This window comes from Petaurus breviceps, unplaced genomic scaffold, assembly GCF_028583685.1.
Source record: "Petaurus breviceps papuanus isolate PSGF00001 unplaced genomic scaffold, PetGlider_PUasm1.0 65, whole genome shotgun sequence".
In the NCBI taxonomy this organism is placed as follows: domain Eukaryota; kingdom Metazoa; phylum Chordata; class Mammalia; order Diprotodontia; family Petauridae; genus Petaurus; species Petaurus breviceps.
The window spans coordinates 2,331,630-2,349,983 of NW_027186436.1; the positions used below are offsets into that span (position 1 = coordinate 2,331,630).

Genomic DNA, 18,354 nt, shown 5'->3' on the forward strand with positions numbered 1-18,354 from the left:
GGCTCCTAAATTCAGAACAGCTCATGGCACGTCAGACAACCTCTCTACTTTATTCCCAAGTAGGTGCCTTCTGTGCCCACTCCCCGCCCCCACTTTTCAGCTTTTATGTGTTGTCTTCTCCAGCTAGCGTCTAAGCTCTTTGAGGCCAGTGATTCTATTTCTGTTTTGCTTGTATATTTATTTCCAGGGCTTAACACAGTACCTGACACATACTAAACACTTCACAAATGCCCTTCTGTTGTTATTCTTGTTCATCCTTTGTTTTTGAAGAGGGTCAATGACATCATGGGGTGATGTCTTGACTTGAGAATGAATTGGATTTAATTGAGGTAGAGCTGCATGAAGTCATGAGCCTTACTTCCTCATCAAAGTCCAGTGGCAGGACAAAATTCACTGTATCATCTATGTATCATCAATCTATCTATCTATCTATCTATCTATCTATCTATCTATCTATCTATCTATCATCCATCTATCTATCTATCTATCTATCTATCTATCTATCTATCTATCTATCTATCATCTATCTATCTACCTATCTACCTATCAGTCATCTGTTTTCACTGACAATATCTTTGATACATGCATGAAAGAGTCATAAAGATTTTATTTTATGGCAACAAGAAATCAGGTATATGGCTCTGCAGTTGCTAATGTCTTCTCAGTCTTCCTTCTTTTTTTTTCTTTTCTTCTTCCTTTCTCCCTCCCTCCCTCCCTTCCTCCCTTCCTTCCTTCCTGGTGGGAAGAGGTAAAAATACTTCCTAGCTTGTCCACCTTTTGTGATATGTATTTTGAGCACTGGCCCTTTAACAATTATGTTGTTTGTGCATGTTTATTCTCTATACACTTAGTCTGCAGTTTTTTCATAACATCAGCACTGCTTTACACAGTATATTGGGTACAAGAGTGAACTGAGTCCAAATGTTATGGTTCCTCTTATTGAGGAATAGACCAGTATAAAAATGTGGGAGGGTCTGTTTTGTGTTTATTTGTTGTCCTTGTGAATGGGTAGCTGTTCTCAGAATAATCGAGTTTAGCTCTGTCTGTCTCATGCTCAGTTTTCCACAGGCCCACTTTTTCCCTAACAGTCTTTTGAGGTTTGAGGAGGTAATGTTGTTCATAATCTTCCATTTTTCTCCATTGTGGTATTTTGCAAACTTAAATTCACATTGCTTTTGGTTACCAAATCCCTGCTGCACAAGGAGATTAAGTGTCTGTCACTGTTAAGGTGCTTTAGGAGCGCTTTCTGCTTCTTTATTGTAGCAATCATTTTTGCATTGATTAAACTTCCTTTGGAAATGTTAGTAAAATAAAGTTTTTCCCCTTTGATTCACTTTCCAGTTTTCAAACACAGCTCACCTTCCATAGTCACACATAGTTCCTTCATCTCATTTTTATCCTTTCTTTTATTTTGGCACTTACTTTGACCTTTGCTCCAGTGAGTAGATAATCTGACTGCACAGAGCCAGCTGATACTGCAATGACTGCTATATTTGTAGCTAGCTGTTTCTGGTCTCTTAAAATATAGTTTATTGACTTTAAGGGACTGTTTGGCTGGGTAGAGCAAAATGAAACCTTAAAGGCTTTCCTCAGACAAAGTGCGAGAACTATACAAGATTTGAAGACAGACTGACAACAGAGATTACTCTCTTCAACAATGTGCCGAGTATAGCTATCAAGCAAGGTGTCAGACAGGGAGCTATTTATCTGCCAAAGGTGTTCACTAGTTTTATGGAAGAAATTCTGTGGAAAGTCCAAAAGAAAAAAGGATTTTCTATTCATGCCAAGGTTCTGCAAATGACCCTGTTCCCAGCTGACCTTGTGCTAATTGAGTCGAGTCTCAGAATATAACAAACTTTCCTTAGTGAAATACACAGCAATGTCATCTATGATGGCAAAAGGCCTGTAGCCCAGATTGTGACATGCAGTCTATAGGTAGCATGCCAATTTGGCCCATCAATATGCATTTCAGGAACTGCAGATGGATAATGAATAATGAAATGGGCCAAGAATTGAGCAGAAAGAAACCAGACTAGATCCCAGTTGGGAAATTGCACAGCATTCTAAATGGTCCCAAGCTGCTCCCTGACATACAAATCTGCCTTTTTAGCACTAATATGTGCTCTTCTCTTGGTGACCCAAAGAACAACACAGACGTGTGTGTGTGTGTGTGTGTGTGTGTGTGCGCATGCGTATGTGTGCATGCATGTGCAGGTTGTAGTATGGTATTAACCAAGAACTGTATACAAAGAAATGCTGTAAGAGATATCATCAAAGAGCTATCCTCCCTCCCTCGGGAGGGAAGTTCTTGCCCATGAAGCAAGAGTGAGGGCCTGACAGATAATCTCTGTGTCCCAATGATAATCACAGAAAAGTGAGGGACTTGGAGGATGATTCCCAACCAAATTGGTCATACCTAAGAGGGAGGCTTTCTGGGAGACTTAGATAAGAGGTGCATAGGATTGGCAATCTTGGATATATCACAGGATCATAAAACCATCCATTTACAGCTTGAAGGGAACTTCAATTTACCTTCCCAATTGTACAGATGAGGAAACTGAGGGGCAGAGAGGTTCAGCGATATGCCTAAGATTCCATAGGTAATAAGTGTCTACCATGGGATTTAAATCTATGTCTTCCTCATGCCAAATGCTGCATGCTTTCCACTATCCATATCACCTCTGGGCTGTAATCTTTACTCTTGGTGGGGTTATCTAAAGTATGGAAATATTATACTCACGGACTTCATAGAACATAACTATTCTGTTTAAGGTAAAATTTTATACAGGTCTCACTTGGATTCCATACAAGAGGACTAATTACTAATGTTTTAAGGACCTCATTAGAAGATTTTTTTTCTGCAAAAGATGGTCCCATAGCATGTTTCAGAATTATACAATCACAGAATTTTAGAGTTGGAATGTATCTTGTGTCCTATCCAATGCCTAGCACAATGCCTGGCATGGAATAGGTGCATACATGCATGTTGATTATGTATTGATTGACAATCTAGTCCAATCTTTGACCAAAATTTTTTTGACAATATACACAACAAGTCATTCAACCTTTGCTTTAAGAATTTCATAAATCTCCAGGGAAATTCATAACAATGCTATCCATACTAGAAAAATTCATATTACATGAAGAAGATCCTGCTACCTTTTCAGGGCAGACTATTGTAGTTTTGAATACTTTTAATTGTTAAAAAGTTTTTTAAATAATTAAGTCTAATATTTAGTTTCTCTAAAACTGCTACCTATTGCTTCTATTTTTATCCTCTTCAGACCACAAAACAAATCTATTCCCTCATCCATGTGATGACTTTTTAAAAACATGAATACAGTGATTCTGTCCTCCTTGAGTCAACTCCTGTCTAGGTTAAACACCCACAGTTCCTTCAATTGGTTTTCATATGGCATATAGCCCTTTGTCATCCTGATGGTCCTCCTGGGGATACTCTCTAGCTTATTAATACCCCTTGTAAAATGTGGTGCCCAGGACTGAAGATAATACTGCACATGAGGTTTGACCAAGAAAAGTAGAATGAGATTATCATCTCAATTTCTAGAAAGTATTCTTCTTTTCATTCAGGCCCAGGTTGTTGTTTTTATTTAGTTGTTTTCAGTCACGACCAACTCCTTGTGAGCCTATTTGGGGTTTTCTAGGCAAAGATCCTAGAGTGGTTTGCCATTTCCTTCTTCAGATCATTTTATAAATGAGGAAACTGAGGCCAGCAGCGTTAAGTGACTTGCCCAGGATGACACAGCTGGTAAGTATCTGAGTCAGATTTGAGCTCAAGAAGATGAGTTTTCCTGACTGCAGGTCTAATGCTCTATCTACTGTACCACCTACCTGTCCCAGTACAAGTCTGAATTAGTTTTTTTTCCTTTTTTGCTGGGTATAGTACACTGTTGACTCATATTGAGCTTGTAATCCACTAAAGTTCCCATATATATATTTTAAGATGAACTGCTATTTAGCCCTGTCTGTTCTATTTTGTATTTAGGAAGTTGATTTCTTGAACCCAAATGTAGGACTATGTTTTTCCATGCTAAATTACATGCAACCAATGTTTCTATCCTGTTTGCATCTTTTTGGATATTATTATCATATGATTTTATTTATTATTATCATATCGATATTATCATATATAAAATCATATTATCATGTGATTATTATTATCATATGAGCTCATATTATCGTATGAGCTATGTCATTATTAAATCTAATGTTTCATCTATGGCTTCATCCAAGTCATTGAGAAAAACACTAAAGGGCAAAGCACCAATCCCTGGGTTGCTTAACGGGAGAATACCTTCCATATTGTCATGGAACCTTTAATGGATACTCCTTGAGTCTGAATCAATCAAATTTTCTACCTGAAATGTGGTAGATACCTTGTTAACTGTTTGGAATTCAAACATAAAAATAAAAATCTCTGTCCTCAAATGGCTTATCATCTACTATATGTATGTATACATATAAGAATATACAAACTAGCTTCAAGGTTATTTGGGAAGGCAGGGATTTGCAGCTGGGAAGACCAGGAAAGGTCTTATGTGGTGCTTCAGCTAAGCTTTAAAGGAAATTAGGAATTTCTAGAGGTAGAAATGAGGAGAGAGTTCATTCCAACCCTGGGAAACACCCAATACAAAAACATAGTGATAGGAAGTGGAAGGTCATGTGTGAGGAATAGCAAGAAGACAAGTGTGGCTGGATCATAGAGTTAATGAAGGGAAATAATGTATTATAATAAGCTTGAGAATAGTTAGATTGGGGCCTGGCTGTGAAAGCCACTAAATGCCAGAAGATTTTGCATTGATCCTAGAACAAAGAGAGGACCACTGGAGTTTCTTCAGTTTGAGTGTAACAGGTCAGATCTGACTTTAGGAATATCACTCTGAAAAATCTGAAATGATTATTAAACTAATGGAGATTTGATAAGGTCACTAAAAGAATATAGAAAGTGAAGAGAGGAGAGGTCAGGACAGAGTCTTGGTGTATACCCACAGTTACAAGGTGGGATATGGTTGATGATCCAGCAGAGAAGAAGGAATAGTTAGATACATGGGAGGCAAACCAAGATAGAATGATGTAACTAAAAAATCCAGAGAACAAAAATAGAAGACTTAGGAATAGTTAGAAATTTTGGAGGCAAATCAAAAGAGAATGGTGTCAAAAATGTAGAAGAAAGAAGGATGGTCAGCAGTTTCAAATGCTGCAGGGAGATCAAGAAGGATGAGAACTGAAAATAGGACACCAGATTTGGCAAGTAAGAGATCACTGGTAACTTTGGAAAGAGTGATGAGAGTATAAGCCAGATTTCAAGGGTTTGAGAAAATGAGTGAGAAAAGAGAAAGTGTGTGTGTGTGTGTGTGTGGGGGGGGGATGAGTGTATGCAGCTTTTCCAACAGTTTGGCTGTGAAATGAGACATAGACAATAGTGCGAAGGGATTTTATGGTCTTAAGGATTGTTATTTATAGAAGACCCTGGACATGTTTCTAGGCAGCAGGGAAGGAGTCTGTAGATGGGAAGTGATGGGAAGTTAAAGAGAGAAAGGATTATTATGGGAGCAATCTTCTGGAGGAAGCTGGAGGGAATAGGATCAAGGGTATATGTAGAAGGGTTGCCCTTCATTAAGAGAAGGGCCATCTATTCATCAGAGACTGGGACAAAGGAGAAGAGAGTAAGAAATCCAAAAGAGTTTTGAAACATAGAATAAGGGAGAAAAGGGGGCTCAGTTTGAATGGTCTCTATTTGTGAGGAAAGGTCCTCTCTTCAGATGAGCGGAGGAATGGTATGGGAGGCTTGAGAAAAGAAAAGCAGCCATAGGAACTGTGTTGGAGGATCAATTAGGGAAGAGAAAAGTGATTTCCTTACTACACTAAAGGCTCAGTTGAGATTAGAATAATATATATTTGATAACACTATTAAAAGAAATTGGTCTAGACATCCACAATGGAAAATGTAGTGAATGGAGAACATCTGTTATTCAGATGGTGACACTGCCAAGACCACATTTGAAATAGTGTACAGTTCTGAGAGCTACATGTCAGGTAGGGCATTTTACAGCCTGTAGTAGGTCCATCTTCTGGGTAGCAATTTGCATGTTAAAAGGATTAGAGGTCATGCTCCACAAGGTTGTCATATGACTATAAATCATTATACAGAACTGTAGAACCTCAGAGTTGGAAGGGAACTTGGAGACAATTTATTTCAATATGTATATGAGCAGGAATCTCTTTACATTATCCTCAGGAAATGGCCATCCAACCTCTGCTCAAAGACCTCCCATGATGGGAAACTCAGTAGCAAAAGAAATAGATCCTTCAATTTTCAGAAAGCTCTGATGGTTAGGAAATCACTCCTTTGAGCCCTAATCAGCCTTTCAGCAGCTTCTCCTCATTACTCTTATTTCTGTTCTCCAGAGCCAAGGAGAATGCCAAATCTCTCATTCACACATTGGCCCTTCAAATAAATACAAACACCATTCCCCCTCTCCCATATTGTTTTCTTTTCTATAGGCTTAACATATTTAGTTTCTTCAAACAGTTAATCACTTAATCAACAGGCATTTATTTAATTGCCCATTATAGGCCAGGCACTCTGCTAGGTCCTGGGGCTACAAATACAAAAATTACTCCTTTCTCCATGGATATAAGAAGGGCTATATAATGTGTCAACAGGATGAGTCAAGTGTCCAGAGTAACATAAAAGGCATCATCAGGTGTACAAATGACCTTAAAAAGAGATGGGCTGGTTATCTAGTGAGAGTCAGGGATGGCACTGCTATAAATGAAATCGTTAAAACATAACAAAATGGAACAAAGAAAACAAAAGGAGCATTGTAAATAAGCCCTATATAGAGGATTTATCAGAAGACGCAGGCAAAATTTGCCCAGGATGAGAAGGTATGACTAGCTTTCAATCTGCTTATGTGGGGGGAGCTTCTTGTTGATTGTATATCAGTTGAATTATTCCAGAAACAATATTGTTGTTTAGTCATTTTGGCAGAGATGTTGGAATGGCTTGCCATTTCTCCATTTTACAGATGAGAAACTGAGGCAAACAGGGCTAAGTGACTTATGCAGGGTCACACACCTAGTAAGTGTCTAAGGCCAGAATTTACTCAGGACAATGTCCTCCAGACTCCAGACTTGGCATTTCATCCACTGTACAGCCTAGTTGCAGTGTTAGTTATCAGACGTGTTTAACATTTAAACAGGATTTTGGCATGATGAAAAAAGGGAAGGTGATCAAAAGTCCATTAGCTTAAATTTAAAGTTGTGGGTTTTAGGAAGCTGACCTCAAATTGAGTTATATCAGTCCTCTGGAAGACAACATTTATTTGTTTATTTATTTATACATCTGTCTATGTATGTATGTATGTATCTGTCTGTCTGTCTATCTATCTAACTATTTATATCCCCACAAGAAGAATTTCTTGAGCCATTGTTTGAGGAACTCAGAGACTAACTAACTCAGAGATAAGACAATTTCTAAAGTATGAAATTACTCCAGGGGCTTAGTTTGGGTTGAAAATTTGGGAATGTAGGTAGCAGAAGATAGCAAGTTGTTTCAAGAAACCTCTGAAGATGTACACATTATCTCAAGATCTTCCATCAGTACAATTTCAAGCACTACAACTTTTAGAACCAGTCTTTGGTTGTTTGATGAGTGAACTGCTCCCCCTCCCTTCCCTGATGTCTGTTCACCCTGTAACTGATTTGATGCTTGTCCATTCCATTTCCACAGGGGGTAATCCCCAGCTAGACAACACTGAACAAGGGGATTAACTGACCATAAACAGGACCTGGGTATCTGAGCCTGGAAGACTGATTCCCACAGAGAGATGGATAGATAGTCATTATATTTTCTTGTGTTGAGCATGCAATTACTCAACCTGCCATTCAACTGTGCCTTTATTGATCATTTTGCTTCCTCTTTGAGAAATAAATGCTTGCGGGAAGATGCAGTCATGGAAGTGTGGCCCTATACTGCCTGGTTGCCAACAAGACTTGAAAAGAGAAATAAAACCTGCAGGCAAAACTTGTCACGCTGGGAGATTTGTTTCCCATATCCTCATTCCTTAGTTGTCTCACCTCTCCTGTCAGTGTTACTTTGTAATATAATATATTTTGTATTGACCTTTCTTGGTATGTGTTGTCTCTGCCCTCTCTCCCAACTGAATTTAAAAATGATAAAAGTTCTCTGAGGATAGAGATTGTTTTGTTTTTGTTGTTATACCCCTAGCTGGTGCATGATGCTTAATAAATTCTAGCTGAATGAGTATCTTTTAGGGACCTTTATATGCAGTTAGTGTTTTTGTTCTCATTATTGCACATTCTCAGTTTAAGTGACACTGAATCTCCTCTTCTGACTCACCCGACTCCTTGTCTTATACTAGACTCTGACTCCCTCTCCTCTCCTCCCTTTCCCTCCCCTCCCCTCTCCCACTCCCTCTCCTCTCTCTCCTTCCCTCCAGTTTATAAGGTCACTCTTTCTGCTTCACACAAATAGGTAGATCTTGCAAGCTCCCAACCCTCCTGCAGATATGAAGAATCAACTTTATTTTTTTTAACTATCTTATTTCTATGGATTCCTTTGTTGTTGCATTCAGTTACCCCACCCCCCAGCATATCCCTGGGCCCTGCCCTCAACCTGGTGAGACAGACCTTGTGACAAATATTAAGAAAAAAAGAATAATCAATAAGAGAAAATTAAAAGCTAGTTCAACAAAACTCACGTATCAATCATATTTGACATTGTGGGCAGTATTGCGCATCCATATTCATACCTCCAAAAAAAAGGGGAATTTCATTTTTCCAACTTGTCTCTAGGGTCAAATTTGTTCATTGTAATTGTTATTGTGGTTGTTGAACCATTTCACTTGTGTCTGACTCTTCGCGAGCCTATTTGGGGTTTTCTTGGCAGTGGTTTGCCATCTCCTTCTCCAATTCATTTTAGAGATAAGGAATTTGAGGCAAACAGGATTAAGTGACTTGCCCAGGGTCACACAGCTAGTAAGTGTCAGAGGTCAACTTTGAATTTAGGAAGATGAGTCTTCTAAACTCCATGCCCAACATCCTATCCACTGTGTCACCTAGCTGCCATCATTCTAATTACATTGAATTCATTTGTGTGTGTGTTGGTGTGCACAAACATGCTTTCCATTTACATTGCTTTCATTATGTATATTGTTTCTTAAATGTGTTTACTTCTGTTTGCATCAGTTTCCACCTTGGCATACCTTTCTGTGTTCTTCATATTCACTTACTCTTTTTAATTAAAAAAAAATTTTTTTTGCCTTTGGGGGGGGGTGTGCAGGGCAATTGGGGTCACACAGCTAGTAAGTGTTAAGTGTCTGAGGCCAGATTTGAACTCAGGTCCTCCTGACTCCAGGGCCTGTGCTCTATTCACTGCGCCACCTAGCCACCCCATATTCACTGTTTCTTAATGGTTCAGTGATGTTCCTTTATTCATGTACCCATAGTTGCTTAACCATTCCCAAGTTGATGGGCACCTTCTTTGTTTCTAGTTCTTTGATATCACGCACAAAAAGGTTTTATCTTGGATATTTTAGTGTAAATAGGGCCATTTTTTCAGTCTATGCCCTCCTGGGGGTAGGGATGTCTGGGTTAAAGGGTCTAGTCATTTTATTTACTTTTTCTAAAAAAAAAAGGTCTGTATTCCAAATTATTTTCCAGGATGGTTGAACCAATTCTCAATACTCTCCAGAATATTTTAATGTGCTTATATCCCTGCACGCCTTCGTTCCAACACTGACTCACAAGAAATAAACATTTATTAAGCCCCTACTATGTGTCATACACTATGCTAAGCAATTATTTCCGTCTTTTGTTGTCTGTGTTGTCTTGTACATTTCTCTTCTTATTAGTGATTTGGAGTAATTTTGCATGGTGATTGTCAAGAGTTTGCCATTCTTCTTTGGAGAACTGTGTATAGATTTTTACCATTTTGTTATTGGGGAATGGTTAAATTGACTTCCACATACTCAGCTATTTTCTCTCCCTGTCACTCACACTGACTTCTCTGTACCAGTTCAATCTTTCTGACTGCTATGGCAGCTCAATCCACACTCCTTCCTATACCACCCCTACTGACAAGTTTTTACCACCATTTTTCCCATGAACTCCTTCCTGGGCCCTTTCTTAATTGAAGAGCATAATCAACAGCTCTGTGACATACTCTAGCCATGGGCAAAATCCATTTCCCCTTTCCCAGCATTCCCAGACTCTTATCAGAAATAATAAATTTGAATCTGATGAATTATGTGATGGTAGAGCTGAGATGAACCCAGATATTATTTAGATCAGTTTTTTCATTTTACAGATGAAGAAAATGACACTCAGAGGAAGGAAGTAAGTGACATTCACTGTTTGCTCAGTGATTTCATGGCAGAGTTGGGACCAGACCAAGGTGACACATTCAAAGAATTAGAGTTCATCTAGTTCAACTCTTTTATTGAATAGGGGAGGAAACTGAGGCCCAGATAAGGAAAATGACTTGTTCATAGTTATAACAGATTGTAAATGTTAGAGCCAAAATTCAGATAACAAGCCTTTCACTCCAGGGCTCTTTCTCTCCCACAAAGCTGAATTTCTCATTACTTTCATTATGTTTATTAATTGAATGTTTCTGTATGATAGGCTACCTTATGGTATTTTTGTGGGGGGGGGGAGGCCTGGGCTAAATTTGTGATTTCATTGGTTCATAGGTAGCTCCACCAGTTGCTGTGGGTCTGGAGTTTTAGAGGGGTAGAGTAACTATGGTAGGCACATTGTTCAAATTTTGAGAAGCTAATGAGTTTTTTGCACTGGAGGACCAATGAGATAGAGAAAGCATCTAGAGTGTGTGAAGACCCTATACACTGTTAAAACATACAGAAAAGTGAAACAGAAAATACAAGGAAATTCAAGAGGAAAAGGAAATACAAGGTCATTACAGTGCTGAGAGAGAAAATTGATATGAGAAGAGCTAAATAGCAATGAAATTTTAATTGCCAGTTAAAGACTACCTGCACCATATAATGTATCATATGGGAAGGCCAAATGGATGGGATAGACTATAGGAAATCAGAAGAGGGAGAAATTGTTGCAAGTTGGATTAATCAGCAAAGATTTTATGGAAGGTGCAGTTGGACCTTGGATCAGATCATTGCCAAATCGCAGTGGTGGGGGGACCCTTATGGGTCATCTAGTCTGACCTTACTTATATCAGGAATACGAATGTGGAGAGAAGAGAGAATATAGATTGGTAGGAAGAAGATGGGGGATGGACTTCCAGACTACTTGAATGATATGAGCTCACATTAGAATGCAGGATAACAATATCTTTTGAAGATGGAATGTAGATTATTTTGACTGGGGTAGAGAGTAGGACAGTTTTATTGATCTGATTATTAAAAAAAAAAGTCTTTACTCAGATTCTACTTTCAAGCCTTCTTTGCTACAGATAGAAATCCTGACTGCTATGACTGCTTACCTGATATATTTATCCTTAGTTTGGTCTCCCCAGTCCTTCTGTTCTAGCTTCTACTATTTTTCCTTTAAGAGTAAGGGCTTCTATTTGAACCACCTTCTTCATATATTTCCTTCTGTTCTCCCAGACTAACTGGGGAGAATTTTGGGGCTGATTTCTTTGACTAGCACAACATAAACCAGAAGGCCATTGTTTCAGATGAGCCTTGAATAGGAGTACAGAGGAATGACCAGGAGTGGGGGAAGATACATGATACATGCCCAGTTATTCTATATAAGTAGAAATGAATAGCAAGATGGTAGAGCAGAGTTTCTGGGTAGGGAAATTTGCTAGATGAGGGGGGAATAATGGTGAATGTGTTGTATATATTCCTTTAGATCTCCAGTTGTGTGCTGCCAAATCCTGCCAAAAGAATGGGACATGCACTGGTTCTGAGGAAGGTGGCGCCAGCTGTTCTTGTGCCCCTGGTTCTTCAGGAAGAAACTGTCATTTTAAGGAAGGACCTTGTGTTATTAATGGGTAAATCTTCACTTCCAGTAATTTGTGATTGTCTTTATTTTCTATGTAATTTTCATTTAATATGTAATTTCTCATTCTATGAAGATTCTTTCAAGTAAAAAAATTCTTTGAGGTGGTGGGAATTTCTCTCCTTGGGGACCCTGAAGTATTCTTTATTTTTCTGGAGTAACATAGACTGGGTCAGAGGACATTTAGAATCACAGAGTCCTAGAATGTCAGAGATGGAAGAGAGTTAATGATCATGTAACATAGAATATAAGGCCAAAAAGAGATTTTGGAATATCAGAGTTTTGAGAGAACTTGAAATATGAATGTTATGCATCACAACAGTCTTATGATCATAGAAAATAGAATGTCAGAACCAGAAGGGGTCTTAGAACCACAGAACATATAATGTCAGAGCCAGACGGGGATTTAGAGCAGAGGTTTTTAAATTGGGATCTACACATCCCCAAGTTCCACGTCCAGATTTCAAGAGATCCGTGGATCTGGATGGGCAAATATTACATCTTTATTAATATAATTGGTTTTCTTTGTAATCCTACTTTATTTTATTCATTAAAAACATTCATCTGAGAAGGCATCTATTAGCTTTATCAAAATGTCATAGAGCTTCACGATACCTGAAATGGTTAAGAACCCCAGCGTTGGAGACTAGAACATATACTGTTATAGCAAGAAGGGGCCTTGGAATCATGGATCATAAACTCTTAGAGCTAGAAAGAGCCTTAGCATCATAGAACATAGAGTATGAGGGGATGTCGGGATTGTGGAATTTTTGAGATGGAAGTTTCCTCTTAATCACAGAATGATGCATTTTAGAGCTAGATCGTCTTGTCAAACTCTTCATTTTATAGATGACAAATGAGGCCCAGAGAGGGAAACTGATTTGTCAAAAATCACATTGGTAGTTAGTGAAAAGTAGGTGCTAAAACCCGGGTAGCCTGACTTCAAGTTCAATGTTATTTCTAATTCACAAGGTTGCTGAATGACATCCAATTTCCTTAAAGCAAACAAATGAACAGGAGCATCTTGCTATAGCACAGCACAAAGTAATTTGATATTCATATGCTTGAGATGCTTTGAAATTCTGATGTGTATGAATAGAAATAAATTGGGGCCAGTGAACCAAGTCACATTTCTCAGTTATTTGCATAATATTGCAAAGGTAAAGGAACAAGAGATGACAATTAAACAACCCTTAGCTGCCATTTAAAATATAAGAAATGGCCTTCATAGACTCTGGTTTTGCCAGACTAGTTGGTGCCATGAAAAGGGTAAGACTAGGAATATTTCTTTAAATTCTTTAACTTTTAGGTTAGTAATGTGCTGGACCGAAAGGGATAAATTGTAGGGGATAAGTTATGTTCATTTCTGGGTGCCATGTTTTAGGAAGGACATTGACCAAGTGGAGGGAATGCAGAGGAGGGATGACAGGATGGTCTGGGTAGGAGTGGGGAACCTGAAGCCTTGAGGCCATATGTGGCTCCCTAGGGCCTCAATTTTGGTCCTTTGACTGAACCCAAACAAATTGTTCTGTGAAATTTGGATTCAGTCAAAGTGCTGCACTTGAGGACCTAGAGGGCCACATGTGGCCTCAAGGCCGCAGTTTCCCCACCCCTGGGTCTGGGGATTGGGTATCATGCTAGATAACTGCTGGTCAAAGGACCTAAGATATTTAGCCTGGAGAAGAAAATTCTGGGGATGGGTACATGATAACATATAAAAGAAGGATTAGATCAGTTTCTAATTTTATGATGATATGATATATGTGCACACCTGTAGTTTGTCAGCTAGGTGGTGCACTGGATGGAGTGCCAGACCTGGAATCAGAAAGACTCATCTCTCTGAGTTCAAAACTGGTCTCAGACACTTACTAGCTGTAAGTCACTAACCCGGCTTGCCTCAGTTTCCTCATCTGTAAAATGAGCTAGAGAAGGAAATGGCAAACCACTCCGCTGTCTCTGCCAAAAAAAAAAAAAAAAAAAAATCACCAAAAAGGCAAACATGGCCTAAAAAACTAAAAAACAATAACGGTTTGTCAGCCGTTTTGGTCAGTATCATCTGCCCTACTCAAAAGCATTGTTGTGATCAGTTTAATGTGGGTGGCAGTGGAATGGATAGCACTCTTCCTTGTTTTGTGTCCTCAAGTAGACAAGATATATCAGAACCAATCAGACACGGTAACACCCCATCTGCCGGTAAATGCTTGGGGGCAGATGGTGTTGCCTCTCTACACTAACTAGCTAAAGTGAGCAAACTCTGAATGCATGTGAAATGAACTCCAACACTGAATGCTTTTATTAGATGCCAGCACCACACCATGGCAAAACTGGAAGCAGAGCTTACAAGCTCTAGGCAAGGGCTTCATATTGTTTCTTGTCAGTGGTATCTTCAGCTCCCAGTTGCAGCACAACATTGAAGATCATTGTAGATAATTGTAAGAAATGATTTCATTCTTGAACCCAGATTAAATCAAAGAAAATTGAAAGTTTAGGAGTTATTTAATATCGGAAGAGGGAGAAGCTGAAGAGCCTGAAGACATTGAAAATGCTACCTCATAATGAAATGGGTGGTTAATATAATTCTGGTGACTTGAATGACTTTGAATGGGTATATTTAGAATGGAATTTTGAAAAGATTTAAGACAGGAAGAGACCTTAGAGGTCATGTAATTCAACACCCTCCTTCTAAAGGGGAAGACAAGAAAATAGAACTTGAGGGTACATCCATAGTTAGTGGGCACAATCTAGATGAAGATCCAGCAAAGGAATTTAAAAAGCAGTCAGACAGGTAGGAAGATAAGCAGGAGAAAACAATGTCTCAAAAACCCAGCAATGAAGAGTGTACGGAAGGATTTGGGGAATGGAAGAGCTCCCTGTCAAAGATGTCTTTGATAGGGCTAGGAAAAGACATTTGTGTGTCCTAGGCTATGTTGGAAAAGCGATTTCCCCTTCTTGTCTTCTCTGCAGACTGTGGGATTGGAACAGTGCCTTTCCTGCAGACTTGGGTGATGAGTTGGTTAGTTTTTCTGAATCCCCTTTTTTTCCTTTTCCATTATGAGGGAAGACTCATTTGGTTGAGGAAGGAGAGGAATCTATTTGGCTATGAAGGTGATGTGAAAGCAAAAAGTATTAATAAAATTATTTTTAAATAAGGAAAGAAAAAATAGATTGTATGAAATAAAAAAGAAAATTGGACTTCCAAGCTCTATCCTCCAAATGGAAGAATGGATGCAATTTACATTTTCCCATAGTTTCAGTTCTGAACCCTAGAGATAGCATTTAAAATACATTTTTAAACAATCATATTTGAAAGTGGTCCTTATTGCTCTTATGTATTACTTCCTGGGAAGATACCCATTTACCATTCTCATCTCTGTTTGTAGATGAATAATTTTATGAGTAATTTGAGCCCTGTACAGACTGATAGTATAAACATAAGGAGCCTCGGAGGCATGAAGATCAGTGGTCCTGAAAAGGGCGTCAGCTTCTCTCTCACCCTGGGGCATTCTTCAGTCAGCACAGAAAAGCAGAGAAAATAAAGCCTTTACTCTTGGTGCTGACTCTTTGTCTGACCCCCCATAATTCTATCATTAAATAGTAACCAAGTACGAGGGAAGAGTAAGGCTGGACCATCAGGGCAGTAGGCCATTAGTTAGACAATCAATATGCATTTATTAGTCACTTGTTTTTTGCAAGGCACTGTTCTAGGAGCTTCTGATACAAAGAACAAAGTGAGACAACAGTGCCACCATCAAGAAGTTAACATGTTGACAGGACACACCATGTTCACAGATAAGTGAATAATGGATACATGCCAAAATATTAGCAATTGGATATATGCCCAAATGTATATATGGTGATTTCAGGGGTAGTAGTACTAACAACTGGGGAAATCATGAAAGACCTCTTGAAAGATATAGAACTGGAACTGAGGAGGAAGTGAGAAAAGAGAGCATTGCAGGCAAAAGAAAAAGCCTATATTAATGGAGGTGAGAAATAAGTTAATTTGTTATAGGGAACATTAAGTAATATATTTTGATAGCAATGCAACCAAGGGGGAATAATTTGTAATTATCCTGGAAAGATATGCTACAGATAGATAGGGAAAGGCATGACTGTATAACAGGGAAGTTTTTATTTTGTTCTACAGTAATAGGGAGCCATTGGAACTTTTTGAGAACAGGAGTTATGTGGTCAGTTTTGAGATTAGGAAATGCCAATTTGGCATCCATGTGCAGGATAGATCAGAAAATGGAGGCATTCTTGCAGGGAGAAAAAGAGGAAGCTATTTCAGTAGTCCTGGTAGGAAGTGTTGAGGACTAACATTTACTTCCAGTGTGACCTTGGGCAAGAAAGTTAACTTCCCTGGGTCTCCATTTCCTTATTTGTAATATTAAAGAATTGGACTAGATGTCTCATTCCAGCTCTGAATCTACAATCTTGAAGTTATGCTGTGGATGGAGAGAATCAGGAGAAGAAAAAAACGTGGAGAACATAGATTCAATGAGACTAGGGAGCTGATGAAGAGTGGGGAGTGAGGGAGAGCCTTTTCCAAATGACTCTAAGGTTGAGATAGGTAGGGTAGGTGCTTGCCCCCCTTTGTTTTTGCATGCAATGTCTTCCCCTCTGCTGAAGGGTTACCAGTAGGGTTGTTGCATGTATATTTTCCTGTGTTCTCTTACATGTCCACAGCTGGTGAATTGTGTGAAGCCGCTGACTTGAGGATTGCCAGTTAAGGTCATAGGCACAGAGGCAATAGATATCCTGGGAAAGGATACAGCTTTGTAAAAGTCCAGGGTTGTATAACCTGGGTTCAAATCCTGCCGCAATACTTACCATGCATGTGACCTGAGCAGGTAACTTAACCTCCCTGGGCCACCTGTAAACTGAGGGAGTTGACCAGGTCACTTCTGAGGGTCTCTTACTTTATGATACTTTGACTTAACTGTAGAAGGGATGATATAGAGAGATCATGTCAGGCAACTCACTGGTTTTATAGATGGAAAAAAAAAAAGCCGAGAGAAGAATGGACTTATCCAAAACCACAAAACCAATAGATGCATAAGTAGGACTTAAACACAGGTCTCCTAATTTCAAATCCAATTTTGTTTTTTATTCTATTTCCCTGAAACTCAGTTTATTTGTAAAGCAGGGATAATGCTATCTACCAAACAGGACTCTGTATAAATAATAATTCCATACGTATGGACTCTTATTATTACTTTTAATCATGTACCCATGACCTAGGTTAAGGGATCTGCTCATGGATTCTTACCCTGTTGAGCTTATAGTTGAAGTTATTATAACTCCCAAACAGCTGGCTGATGCTTGTTAAAGGATACTTTTATGAAGGGAGTAGATCTCTCTCTTTCCCAGGGTTTTTCCTTTCCACTCTTACTTCTTTTCTGCTAACCAGCCACCATGAGAAAGAGCTTCTCCCTGGGGAAGCACATTTTGGAGTAGACTATTTCCTGAGATCAGCCCTTGTTGACTTGACATCCTTCTGCCATGTGGGATAGGGGGCCTGGACTAGCAAACTTTCTACTCTGATTCTAATTAGATAAGTGTACCAGGAGAAGTCATCTTGCCTCTCTGAAACCTTACTTCCTTTTTCAATTAAGTGAAAATAACAAGGTTTGCTGTGAGGAAAAACATTTTATTAATCTTAAGGGACTTTTTTTATTTCATTTTTGGTCTTTTTATCCCTGATACTTTAGCACAATTCTTGACACATATTAGGTGCTTAATAAATGCTAAGTATAGAAATGTGATTTGTTATATCTCCAGTTCTTTCCCAGCTATCCTTGCTTTTCCTCCTCCCCACTGTACTGAGTAAACTGTACTGAGTCTGTGAAGGAGGGGAAAATGCACATTCTATCCACTCAGTTCATATTTAGCCAGCAATTCTGTCCCGGTAACTGAATAGGTAGCTGTGTGTCTACTTCCCTTCCCTTGCCCTCAGTTTCCTTATCTATAAAATGGAAATGAGAATACTTGTTTTTGGAGCAGCTAGGTGGCACAGTGAATAGAGAACATCAGCCCTGGAATCAGGAGGACCTGAGTTCAAATTTGGCATCAGACACTTGACACACTTACTAGCTGTGTGACCTTGGGCAAGTCACTTAACCCCAATTGCCTTGCCTTCCCCCCTCCAAAAAGACAATATATATATATATATATATATATATATATATATATATTCGCTTTACCTCCTTACTTGGTTGCTGTTTTGTAATGTATTTTGTAAGACTTTAAGTGGCATAGAAATGTGAGTTATTTTGTGTTTATTTTGTAAAAACTTCACTTAGAAGTAGTGAATGTGACAGT

At 38.8% G+C, this 18,354-nt stretch overlaps 1 protein-coding gene across 1 annotated transcript in view; it reads left to right on the forward strand.

The window, feature by feature from the left end:
- DLK1 (delta like non-canonical Notch ligand 1) overlaps positions 1 to 18,354 on the forward strand; it is a 37,829-nt gene that overhangs the window by 11,784 nt on the left and 7,691 nt on the right. The window contains exon 4 of the mRNA XM_069103904.1: positions 11,881 to 12,022. Within this exon, the coding sequence (XP_068960005.1) occupies positions 11,881 to 12,022 (142 nt within the window). The remainder of the gene's footprint in view (positions 1 to 11,880; positions 12,023 to 18,354) is intronic.